This window comes from Mucor velutinosus, assembly GCF_035048745.1.
Source record: "Mucor velutinosus strain NIH1002 chromosome Unknown tig00001542, whole genome shotgun sequence".
Classification (NCBI taxonomy): domain Eukaryota; kingdom Fungi; phylum Mucoromycota; class Mucoromycetes; order Mucorales; family Mucoraceae; genus Mucor; species Mucor velutinosus.
In genome coordinates this window covers 1028599-1041061 of record NW_027041924.1, presented here as the reverse complement: position 1 = coordinate 1041061, position 12463 = coordinate 1028599, and the positions used below count along the sequence as shown (strand labels likewise).

The window sequence follows — 12463 nt, the reverse complement described above, 5'->3', positions numbered from 1 at the left end:
AACTAGAAATTTTTTTTTTTACAACGCAGCAATTTCTTTGCTGCTTTATTCCCATCATCATCACATTTCTTTCTAGAAATCAACATCAATAAACATTTAAATAAAAACAGCATCGTTTTCTTTAAATAGTATTGTTTAGGTAAATGAAGAATATGTCACAAGAAATGCATGTTCACGTCCATGGCTCAGAAACACTAACATTTTCATGTAGATAATGGCAAATAACGACTCGGGAGTTCCTATCCCTGTTGGTGGAGCACCATCAGCTTATTCAAATCAATACAATCAATACGCTTATGAATCCAACCCTCAAACAGAAAAATCCCAACAAGACAAACTCAAGGAGAAGGCTAGAAAATGGCAACAATTACAGAACAAGCGCTATGGTGAAAAGAGAAAATTTGGTACGTAGTATATATCACGATTGCTAGAACTGCGCCACGAAAACATGTAGACTAACAAGGGCACATTAGGCTTCATTGAACACGAGAAAGCTGATATGCCTCCTGAGCATCTTCGCAAAATCATCAAAGATCATGGTGATATGACAGCAAAGAAGTTTAGACATGACAAGCGTATCTATTTGGGTGCTCTCAAATATGTACCTCATGCTGTTCTCAAATTATTGGAAAACATGCCCATGCCTTGGGAACAAGTCAGAGAAGTCAACGTCTTGTACCATATCACAGGTGCTATTACCTTTGTCAATGAAATCCCTTGGGTCATTGAACCTGTGTACATTGCTCAATGGGGCTCTCAATGGATCATGATGCGTAGAGAAAAGCGTGACAGAAGACACTTTAAGCGTATGCGTTTCCCTCCATTTGATGACGAAGAGCCTCCTCTTGATTACGGCGACAATATCATGGACGTGGAGCCTTTGGAAGCAATTCAGATGGAATTGGATGAAGATGAAGATGAAGCTATTTACGATTGGTTTTACGACAACAAGCCTTTGATGGACACCAAATACGTCAATGGCTCCACTTACCGCAAATGGCGTCTTGATTTGCCCATCATGTCCACCTTGTACCGTGTTGCTAATCAATTGCTGTCTGATCTCAACGACAAGAACTATTTTTATCTGTTTGATCTCAACTCATTCTTCACTGCCAAGGCATTGAGCATGGCCATTCCAGGTGGTCCCAAGTTTGAACCCTTGTACCGTGATATGGACACTGCTGACGATGACTGGAACGAGTTTAACGACATCAACAAGATCATCATTCGCCAGCCTGTGCGTACCGAATACAAAATTGCATTCCCCTTCTTGTACAACTCTCTTCCCCGTAGTGTCAAGGTCTCTTGGTATCACTATCCTTCTGTCGTTTTTATTCGTACCGAGGATCCTGATCTCCCTGCCTTTTACTTTGATCCCATCATCAACCCCATCTCTTCACGCAATGTAGATGCTGCCAGCAAGGAACACGAAGACGAGATCTTTGGCGACAATGACGAGGACACTGAATTCACTTTGCCCGGCCATGTTGTCCCCTTCTTGGATGAAACTGAACTTTACACAGACAACACTTCCAGTGCCATTACTCTCTATTGGGCTCCTCATCCTTTCGACAAGCGATCTGGTCGCACCCGTCGTGCCCAAGATGTACCTTTGGTCAAGAGCTGGTACCTTGAACACTGTCCCGCTGGCCAACCTGTCAAGGTCCGTGTCTCGTACCAAAAGTTACTCAAGTGCTATGTCCTGAATGCTCTCCACCAACGTCCTCCCAAGGCACTGAACAAAAAGTACCTCTTCCGCAGCCTCAAGTCCACCAAGTTTTTCCAAACCACTCAGATTGATTGGGTTGAAGCAGGTCTTCAAGTGTGTCGCCAAGGCTACAACATGTTGAATCTGTTGATCCACAGAAAGAACCTCAACTACCTCCATCTTGATTACAATTTCAACTTGAAGCCTGTCAAGACCTTGACCACCAAAGAAAGAAAGAAGTCTCGTTTCGGTAACGCTTTCCACTTGTGCAGAGAAATCTTGCGCTTGACTAAGCTGATTGTCGATTCTCATGTACAATATCGTCTTGGTAATGTGGATGCCTTCCAATTGGCTGACGGTTTGCAGTACATCTTTTCTCATGTGGGTCAATTGACCGGTATGTATCGTTACAAGTACCGTTTGATGCGTCAAATTCGTATGTGTAAGGATTTGAAGCACTTGATCTACTACCGTTTCAATACGGGCCCTGTTGGTAAAGGTCCAGGTGTAGGTATCTGGGCTCCTGGATGGAGAGTGTGGCTCTTCTTCATGCGTGGTATCGTGCCTTTGCTTGAGCGTTGGTTGGGTAACTTGCTTGCTCGTCAATTCGAGGGTAGACACTCCAAGGGTATCGCCAAGACTGTCACCAAGCAACGTGTGGATTCTCACTATGATTTGGAGCTGAGAGCTGCTGTTCTCCACGATATTATGGATGCTATGCCCGAGGGTATCAAGGGTAACAAATCGCGTACTATTCTTCAGCATTTGTCTGAAGCCTGGAGAGCTTGGAAGGCCAACATTCCATGGAAGGTGCCTGGTATGCCTGCTCCTATTGAAAACATGATTTTGCGTTATATCAAGGCCAAGGCAGACTGGTGGACCAGTGTTGCTCACTATAATCGTGAGCGTATTCGAAGAGGTGCTACTGTCGATAAGACCATCTGTCGCAAGAACTTGGGTCGTTTGACTCGTCTTTGGCTCAAGGCTGAACAAGAGCGCCAACACAACTACCTCAAGGACGGTCCTTACATTACTGCTGAAGAGGCTGTTGCCATCTACACCTCCACTGTCCACTGGCTCGAAAGCAGAAAGTTCTCCCCCATTCCTTTCCCTCCTCTTTCCTACAAGCATGATACCAAGTTGCTTATTCTTGCTCTTGAACGTCTCCGTGAAGCCTACTCTGTCCAAGGCCGTCTAAACCAGAGTCAGAGAGAGGAACTCGGTCTGATTGAACAAGCGTACGACAACCCCCATGAAGCTCTTTCTCGTATCAAACGTCTCTTATTGACTCAACGTGCTTTCAAGGAAGTTGGCATCGAGTTTATGGATCTCTACTCTCACTTGATTCCTGTCTACGACATTGAGCCTCTTGAAAAGATTACGGATGCCTACCTCGATCAGTACTTGTGGTATGAGGCTGACAAGCGTCATCTCTTCCCTGCCTGGATCAAACCCTCTGATTCTGAGCCTCCACCATTGCTCGTCTACAAGTGGTGTCAAGGTATCAACAACCTGACTGATGTCTGGGACACCACCGAAGGCCAATGTAATGTGATGATGGAGACCACCTTTAGCCGTGTGTATGAAAAGATTGATCTCACCTTGCTGGGTCGTCTGTTGCGTCTTATTCTGGATCACAATTTGGCTGATTATGCCACTGCAAAGAACAACGTTGTGCTCAACTACAAGGATATGAATCACGTCAATGCCTTTGGTCTAATTCGTGGTCTTCAGTTTGCTTCCTTCATCTTCCAGTACTACGGTCTCGTTCTGGATCTGTTAGTGCTGGGTCTTCATCGCGCTAGTGAAATGGCTGGTCCTCCTCAACTGCCCAACGATTTCTTGCAATACCGTGATGTGGATACAGAGACTCGCCATCCCATCCGTTTGTACTCTCGCTACATTGACCGCATTCACATCTTCTTCCGCTTCACTGCGGATGAAGCGCGTGATCTGATCCAGCGCTATTTGACTGAACATCCTGATCCCAACTTTGAGAACATTGTGGGCTACAACAACAAAAAGTGCTGGCCTCGTGATTGCCGTATGCGTTTGATGAAGCATGATGTCAACTTGGGCCGTGCTGCTTTCTGGGACATCAAGAATCGTCTTCCTCGCTCACTGACCACCATTGAATGGGAGAACAGCTTTGTCAGCGTCTACTCCAAGGACAACCCGAACTTGCTCTTCTCCATGAGCGGCTTTGAGATCCGTATCCTGCCCAAGATCAGAAGCATGAATGAAGAGTTTACGCTCAAGGACGGTGTCTGGAACTTGGTGAACGAACAGACCAAGGAGAGAACCGCTCAAGCCTATTTGCGTGTAGACCAGGAATCCATGGACAAGTTCCACAACCGTATTCGTCAAATCCTGATGGCTTCTGGTAGTACCACCTTCAGTAAGATTGCCAACAAGTGGAACACGGCTTTGATCGGCTTGATGACCTACTACCGTGAGGCTGTTGTGCACACGCGTGAGTTGCTGGATTTGCTCGTCAAGTGTGAAAACAAGATTCAAACGCGTGTCAAGATTGGTCTCAACTCCAAGATGCCTTCTCGTTTCCCTCCTGTTGTGTTTATGACACCCAAAGAACTCGGTGGTCTTGGTATGCTCTCTATGGGTCACGTCTTGATCCCTCAGTCTGATCTGCGTTGGTCGAAGCAAACAGACACTGGCATCACTCATTTCCGCTCTGGTATGAGCCATGATGAAGACACTTTGATCCCCAACTTGTATCGTTACATCCAATCTTGGGAATCTGAATTTGTGGATTCCAAGCGTGTGTGGGCTGAATACGCATTGAAGCGTCAAGAAGCCAATGCCCAGAACAGACGTTTGACCTTGGAAGATTTAGAAGACTCGTGGGACCGTGGTATTCCTCGTATCAACACACTGTTCCAAAAGGATCGCCATACGCTTGCTTATGACAAGGGCTGGCGTGTGCGTACTGACTTTAAGCAATATCAAGTGCTCAAGAACAACCCCTTCTGGTGGACTCATCAACGCCATGATGGTAAACTCTGGAACTTGAACAACTACCGTACCGATATGATCCAAGCTTTGGGTGGTGTTGAAGGTATTTTGGAGCACACGCTGTTTAAGGGCACTGGCCACACGTCTTGGGAAGGGTAAAGTAGCATGATAGGGATAGTTTAAAAAAAAAGGCTTGTAACTAATGCTTATGTATTCTATAGTCTTTTCTGGGAAAAGAGCAGTGGTTTCGAACAATCCATGGCCTCCAAGAAGCTTACGAACGCTCAGCGATCCGGTTTGAACCAAATCCCCAATCGTCGTTTCACTCTCTGGTGGAGTCCTACCATCAATCGTGCCAACGTCTATGTCGGTTTCCAAGTGCAGCTTGATTTGACCGGTATCTTTATGCACGGTAAGATTCCTACGCTCAAGATTTCTCTCATCCAGATCTTCCGTGCCCATTTGTGGCAAAAGATCCACGAAGCCTTGACCATGGATTTTGCCCAAGTCTTTGATCGTGAATTGGAGGCTCTCCAGATTGAAACTGTGCAAAAGGAGACGATCCATCCCAGAAAGTCCTACAAGATGAACTCGTCTGCCTCTGATATTCTCTTGTTTGCTGCTTACAAGTGGCCTGTGTCTCGTCCCTCGCTCCTGAACGATCCCAAAGATGTCATGGAGGGCCCTACCACCACCAAGTACTGGCTCGATATCCAATTGAGATGGGGTGATTTCGATTCGCATGATATTGAGAGATATACGCGTGCCAAATTTTTGGATTACACTACAGACAACATGAGTATCTATCCCTCGCCTACTGGTCTGATGGTCGGTGTCGATCTCGCTTACAACATGTACTCTGCCTATGGTAACTGGATTCCTGGTATGAAGCCTTTGGTGCAACAGGCTATGGGTAAGGTCATGAAGGCTAATCCTGCCCTGTATGTCCTGCGCGAACGTATTCGTAAGGCTCTTCAACTGTATTCATCTGAACCTACTGAACCCTACCTGTCCTCTACCAACTATGGTGAGCTGTTCAGTAACCAGATCATCTGGTTTGTCGATGATACCAACGTCTATCGTGTCACTATCCACAAGACCTTTGAAGGTAACTTGACCACCAAACCCATCAACGGTGCTATTTTCATCTTCAACCCTCGTACTGGTCAACTCTTCTTGAAGATCATTCATACATCCGTATGGGCTGGCCAGAAGCGTTTGGGTCAATTGGCCAAGTGGAAGACTGCAGAAGAAGTTGCTGCCTTGATTCGTTCCTTGCCTGTAGAAGAACAGCCTAAGCAAATCATTGTCACTAGAAAGGGTATGTTGGATCCTCTTGAAGTCCACTTGCTCGATTTCCCCAACATTGTCATCAAGGGTTCAGAGCTGCAACTGCCTTTCCAAGCATGTCTCAAGGTGGAGAAGTTTGGTGATTTAATTCTGAGAGCCACTGAGCCTCAAATGGTCTTGTTCAACTTGTACGATGACTGGCTCAAGACATTCTCATCCTACACTGCCTTCTCTCGTTTGGTGCTCATCTTGCGTGCTCTCCATGTCAACACGGACAAAACCAAGATGATTCTGCGTCCCGACAGAAGCACCATCACAGAGCCTCATCACATCTGGCCCACCTTGTCTGACGAAGAATGGGCCAAGGTCGAAGTGCAACTGAAGGATTTGATTTTAGCTGATTACGGCAAGAAGAACAATGTCAACGTCGCCTCTCTCACACAATCTGAAATCAGAGACATCATTTTGGGTATGGAGATCCAGGCACCCTCTCTTCAACGTCAACAAATTGCCGAGATCGAAAAGCAAACCAAGGAGCAATCCCAATTGACTGCAGTGACCACCAAGACACACAACATTCATGGTGATGAGATGGTTGTTACCACTACTAGTAACTACGAACAAGCCACCTTCTCTAGCAAGACGGAATGGCGTATTCGTGCCATCTCTGCTACCAATCTGTACTTGAGAACCAACCACATCTATGTCAACTCGGACGATATCAAGGAAGATACTTACACCTATGTCATGCCCAAGAACGTCTTGAAGCGATTCATCACCATCTCTGACTTGCGTACTCAAATTGCTGGTTTCATGTACGGTGTCAGTCCTCCTGATGCTCCCAATGTCAAGGAAATCCGCTGTGTTGTCATTCCTCCTCAATGGGGTACCCATCAGACAGTCCATCTGCCCAACACGCTCCCTGAGCATGAGTATTTGAATGATCTGGAGCCCTTGGGTTGGATCCACACACAACCACAAGAGTTGATGAACATCTCTCCTCAAGATGTCACTACACATGCCAAATTGTTGGTCAACAACAAGACATGGGATGGTGAAAAGACAGTTGTCTTAACCTGTTCCTTCACCCCTGGTTCCTGCTCTCTTACTGCCTACAAGCTGTCTCCTGCTGGTTTCGAGTGGGGCAAAACCAACGTTGACCCTGGAAGTCAACCTCAAGGTTACTTGCCCACACACGGTGAAAAGGTGCAAGTTCTCTTGTCTGACCGTTTCCTGGGTTATTTCATGGTTCCCTCTGACATTTGGAATTACAACTGTAAGTACTTTTGGATCGTTTTAAAGTGTGCATTGTACTCATCTATTCTTTTTAATCACTAGTTATGGGTGCTCAATTCAGTGCTAATCTCAACTATAGACTCGTTTTGGATGTACCAAAGGAGTTTTACCATGAATCTCACCGTGCTGCTCACTTTATGAACTTTAGTAGTGAAGTGGAAGCCTCTACTGAAGCAGACATTGAAGATGCCTTTGCTTAAATTTCATTCATTTTTTCAACCAAATCTTGCCATATTATCAATTTTCAATAAAGCTATTCTCCAAGTATACTACAACACATGCTTTTTATTTATTTACTAGTATCTGTCTATTATGACGAGCCCAAAAAGAAATTTTGCACCTTGGATTGGCCATCCACAAAGTACTCGATTTCACATTCTAACTCTCTGGGATTGTCAGTTCCCTTGTGACATGTGAAGACGCCTTGGATCTTGTCGCCTGCCTTGACTGGAATGGGTGTCTCGAGAATAAATGAAGTTTGCTTCCAATGTGTGTCTTGTCCAAATGGACCTGTTGTCATAAAGACCTCGCCTTCCACCTTTTGTGCCTCTCTGTCTGCAGGAATAGCATGTCCATCTCTTGTAAACCAGGTATCAAACCAACCGCCAAAAGCAGTAACCACACCATCACGCTTTATTTGCACTTCAAACTTGCTGACAAAATCCAACTGCTTGATAGTGATAGTCTGCAAAGGCAAGTCTTTCAGTGTGACAATATCAGACACAACACTGTTGGCATTGAAGAAATCCACAACGGCTTCATTGACAACGGGCTCCTTCATGGCGGTCATTTTGAATCCGTACACATCATTCCAAAAGTTGTTGCGATCGTCTTTGAGGTCCTTGTCGTCGAGAGCAGCCATCAAGATGCGGGTTTGGCTGGGTGCCATGATACCGTTGGGCGCTAACCAACGATCACGAGCTACCAGCACGGAATCCAACATGGCTTCAAACAATAAAAAGTAGCCCATCCACTCTGAAATAATGATGTCGACCTGGGACACAGGCAACTCGATTTCCTCTACTTTACCACGCACGCACGTAATGATGTGATCGAGCTCATTTTCCTTGATATTGAGCTTGGCCTTCTCAATGATGGCAGAGTTGTCCACAGAGAAAACTTGCTTGGCACCTGCTCTGGCAGCAAACATGGATAAAATACCAGTACCACAACCAACATCCAGGACAACCTTGCCCTTGAACACATCCTTGTTTTCGTATACAAAATCACGGTATGCCTCTGTACGTGCTGTGTCCTTGAGCATCTGCTCGTGAATATCGTTGTGAGCATAACCATTGTAATAGTAATTGCCTTCATCCACGAGAGCAACCGACTTCTTGTTGGCATCAGCAGCACTGCCTTCGTTGGCCAGAGGCTCAAAGAATGTCTTTTTCACCATGTTTTTGTATTCCTCAAACTGGCCTTCCAAGTTGCTGTTGTTTTCTTGAGTTGCTTGCAGTAATTTGAGCAATTGTCGTTCGAGCTCAGTGCTGGTCTGGATTTGAGAGAGGTCGATGGCAGGCAAAGGAGGAAACGCTGTGTTCTCGGGTGCAGCAGGACCATCATTCTCGTTGAGATCAAGCTCGTCAAATGCAAACAGAAGAGCGTCCTCTTCCATTACAGGCTGCAAGAAAGCATCGTCGTTGAAGAAGGCTTCTGTGCCGTTGAACTGGACGCTGTTGAACTCGGGATTTGCTTTGACTTGTTGACGGATATAGTTGATCATACGAATGCATTTGTAGAAATCGAGTTGGAGGGATTGTCGAACAGATTGGAAATCAAACCCATGGGCTTCTTTGATGTGCTTGAATGTCTCTAAGGGCTGAGGGAAGACCTGGGGGCAGAACAGACATTGGGAGTCCTCTTGCTCTTCTTCATCGTTGGACCAGTCGTCCCAAGCTTGATCTGGTTCGCTTGAGTGAGTACTCGCCATCTAACAAGTGATTGATTGCTTACCTTGAGGATCAATTTCTGAGGGTTCGTATTGTGAGTCTGCCATGGTGTTGTGGGTTGTTAGTTAAGAAGAAAGCAAAATTTGTTATTGACATTTTCTTTCTTTTGCAGGACAAGGCAAACGAGTCATAACGTTTAGCCACTGATTGTCCAAAGGGGTTGAGCGCGCGCGACTTTATTAGATTTGGAATGCTTTGAAGCACGCGATTGACTTTTTGACTCTTTCTTTCACATTCAACCGCACAAAAATGAGTGATATCAAGCCCTTGTTTTCACTTGGAAACAGCAGAGACGACCAGGAAGTGGCAACTGAATGTAAGTTGGCAAGTTGTTGCGACATTAATGTATCAAGGCTCACCAGCTGTCTCTTTCATTAGTATCGTCCCTGTGCACCATTTACACCATTACACCAGAGGTATTGCGAAACAAATGGGAGGCATTCGCTTTGACAACGGGATGTGCTTTGAAGCCATCTCTTCCCTACGTCAAACATCTGAAGAACTCGCTCCAAAGAGAGTTTGACAGACAGCTCAAAAAGCAAAAGACATCAAGGGGAGCTGTTGTTACCAAGAAACCCCGTATGAATCTATCAGATTACGGCATCAACACGGATAGTCAAGAAGACTCGGTAGAGAGTTTGTAAGCTGCTACCAAAGCAAAACTGGAGCCTATTTACTGACTTGTATGTAGCATGTCCAACATGTTTAGCAGCTCTCATGCCAGGCCCGCCAAGGTCATGCCAATGACTCCATCTGCCTCGTTGAATGACACACAATTGTAAGTTTCCAGCAGGAAGGCATGATACTCAAGACTAATATAATGCCTCTTGATAGATCACAAGTTTCCAGCCAGTTCTTGACTAGAAAATCAGCACATGTCATGGATGGACAGTACAACCCTCACCTTCCCCGTCGCGGCGACTACACAGAGGACAAACCCACCATGTTCAATCACTTACAAGACCCCATCAAACCCTATCGATTCATGTATGAAAAGACTAGAGAAAAGGCAGATATGATGGATGAGCATATCGACTACATTGGCAGTTTGATCAGGGAATATCACAACATTGAGGCATTTGCAAACCCTGCTCGTGCAAGTCAGGACCCTATTTATGCGTACGGTCGCATCTGCTCGGATGCTTCTGAGGGTCGATTGAATGATCAGTCTGTGTTGCTCCAGCTCTCTAGAGATGTGGGCATGGGTAAGCGAGTCAGACTCAACTTGGCCAAAGTCAGTGATTATACGCTGTTTCCTGGACAGATTGTGGGTGTCTTTGGAACCAACATCCGTGGCGATGTATTTCATGTAGACCAATTCCTCTTGGTAAGCAATTACATAATACCATCTTGGTCTGTGTGTTTACTGACATACTTGATAGCCTCCTATGCCAAACAGCATTGAATCCGACATTCTCACTGATAGAAAGCCCGTAGAGATGATTGTAGCAAGTGGACCTTACACATTAGACGACGATTTATCATACCAGCCATTAGAGGATCTACTAAACAAATGCGAGCAGGACCAGCCCAATGTGATTTTGTTGATGGGGCCCTTCATTTCAGCAAATCACCCCAGAGTGGCAAGCGGTAAAATCGAATCTCTGCCAGAAGATGTGTTCCACAATCAAATCGCCAAAAGATTAGAACAATTTTTAGAAAAGAGCCAGCATTCGCATGTGTTGCTTATGCCTCATGCTGACGACATGATTCAATCCTTTCCTCTATATCCTCAACCACCACTTGGAAACACGATTCGACATGGCCGTTTGCACCAGTTGAGCAATCCTGCACAGATCAGCATCAATGGACACAACATCTCAGCCAGTAACATTGACATTTTGTTCAGATTGGCCAAAGAAGAAATTTCAAAGTAAGTTATCATTGTTCGAGTGCTTATGGTACACTGTACTGAGCTGTGATGTAGATCACCAGAGCATACAGATCGTTTCTCGAGACTGGTTCGACATGTTTTACAGCAACACACATACTATCCCCTGTTTCCTCATGCACTAGGCGACAGTATAGACGCCAGTCAGCTAGTCAATATCCAAGTATCATGGCTGCCTGACATTTTGATTCTCCCATCACAGTTCAAATACTTTGTCAAGGTAATTGTTTGGTTCTACAGTGTCTGATACGAATACTGATATACCTGAATTTAGAACATAGATGATGTCGTATGTATAAATCCCGGCCATTTATGCAAGAGTTTAGCAGCAGGAAGCTATGCTCGTGTTGTACTTTATCCTACCACCGATGTGAATAACCAAGTGCGTGTCGATTTATTCAAGTTATAATTATATGTAATCGCTAATAAACATTGTACTTAATATGCACTTATTGATGAGTTGTCTGTCATTGTCAAATGAACAACCATGTCTCCCACAGGTTGAATATCAATGTGTTGCAGAGCATCCTGAATCTCATCCATCGTTTGATACAACCAATCTACTTCACCATCAGTCATTCCACCATTGGGCTTTGCATTGGCTAATATATCAACGGTGTTGTTAATACTGGTATCGATGGCTAATGTAGACTGTTGTTGGATTTTGGGCTTGATTTGTTCTAAGAGATGTCTGTATTTGCTTTCACGTTCTTGTACATCTGTATCCTGCAGAGGATCTGTTTGTGCGCTTGAAATGTCAATCAAATTCCTAGAGCAGAGAGATCAGTAACTGTATAGAGTGTTACTCCTAGGTAGTACTGCTTACTGTGTTGTTCGATCAATGATATTATTCCAAAACTCTTGTTCCTTTTGTACATCGATAGTCTCGTAAGTCTGGTAGTTCATACGGCTACATAGAGGGTGAGTGGTCCATCAAATGGACATCTGTAGGCTGTGCTTACTTGTCTCCAACGATATCATCGTTTAATAAAGGTGCATTCACATCATCCTGGGTGGCAAAACAGTGAATAAAAACTCCCGGAAAAGTAATGGTTGAATACATACTTCATCACGGTCTTCTTTACTTCCACAGCACCCCATTGATTTTATCTATTGAGTTTAATATTGGAAACCAAGGGCGAAAGTGAATAGCTTTGTATAGAAAAACTTTTTTTTTTTATTTTTTTTATTTGTGCAGTAGTAAAAAGATGCTTTGAATGGGTCATTGAGTACACAGTTATATGTGTGTGTATGGTTTAGAAACCGTAAAAGGAAGTCTTGCTCGACGTCATTGGGAGCAATGTTGAGGGTATGGCACTTGAATGAGCAATGATACCAAGATGGCAACATGAA

The 12463-nt window shown here is 44.8% G+C and overlaps 4 protein-coding genes across 4 annotated transcripts; 2 read left to right on the top strand and 2 right to left on the bottom strand.

Moving 5' to 3' along the window:
• Positions 1-214: 214 nt before the first annotated feature.
• On the top strand, positions 215-7467 carry ATC70_005024 (uncharacterized protein; the record flags this gene model as incomplete). Its single annotated transcript, XM_064824323.1, has 4 exons — positions 215-404; positions 474-4836; positions 4903-7247; positions 7310-7467. 4 exons carry the CDS (start codon positions 215-217, stop codon positions 7465-7467), a joined length of 7056 nt encoding a protein of 2351 aa, XP_064677259.1.
• Positions 7468-7577: 110 nt separating this feature from the next.
• RPE1 (RIBULOSE-phosphate 3-epimerase) lies at positions 7578-9266 on the bottom strand (the record flags this gene model as incomplete). The annotated part of the gene is made up of 2 exons (XM_064824322.1): positions 7578-9172; positions 9224-9266. 2 exons carry the CDS (start codon positions 9264-9266, stop codon positions 7578-7580), a joined length of 1638 nt encoding a protein of 545 aa, XP_064677258.1.
• Positions 9267-9468: 202 nt separating this feature from the next.
• ATC70_005022 (uncharacterized protein) lies at positions 9469-11519 on the top strand (the record flags this gene model as incomplete). Its single annotated transcript, XM_064824321.1, has 7 exons — positions 9469-9535; positions 9598-9859; positions 9911-9997; positions 10054-10546; positions 10602-11092; positions 11147-11330; positions 11385-11519. 7 exons carry the CDS (start codon positions 9469-9471, stop codon positions 11517-11519), a joined length of 1719 nt encoding a protein of 572 aa, XP_064677257.1.
• A 29-nt stretch (positions 11520-11548) lies between these two features.
• On the bottom strand, positions 11549-12211 carry ATC70_005021 (uncharacterized protein; the record flags this gene model as incomplete). Its single annotated transcript, XM_064824320.1, has 4 exons — positions 11549-11879; positions 11937-12020; positions 12073-12119; positions 12176-12211. The coding sequence occupies 4 exons, from the start codon at positions 12209-12211 to the stop codon at positions 11549-11551; spliced, it is 498 nt and encodes a 165-aa protein (XP_064677256.1).
• Positions 12212-12463: the final 252 nt, after the last annotated feature.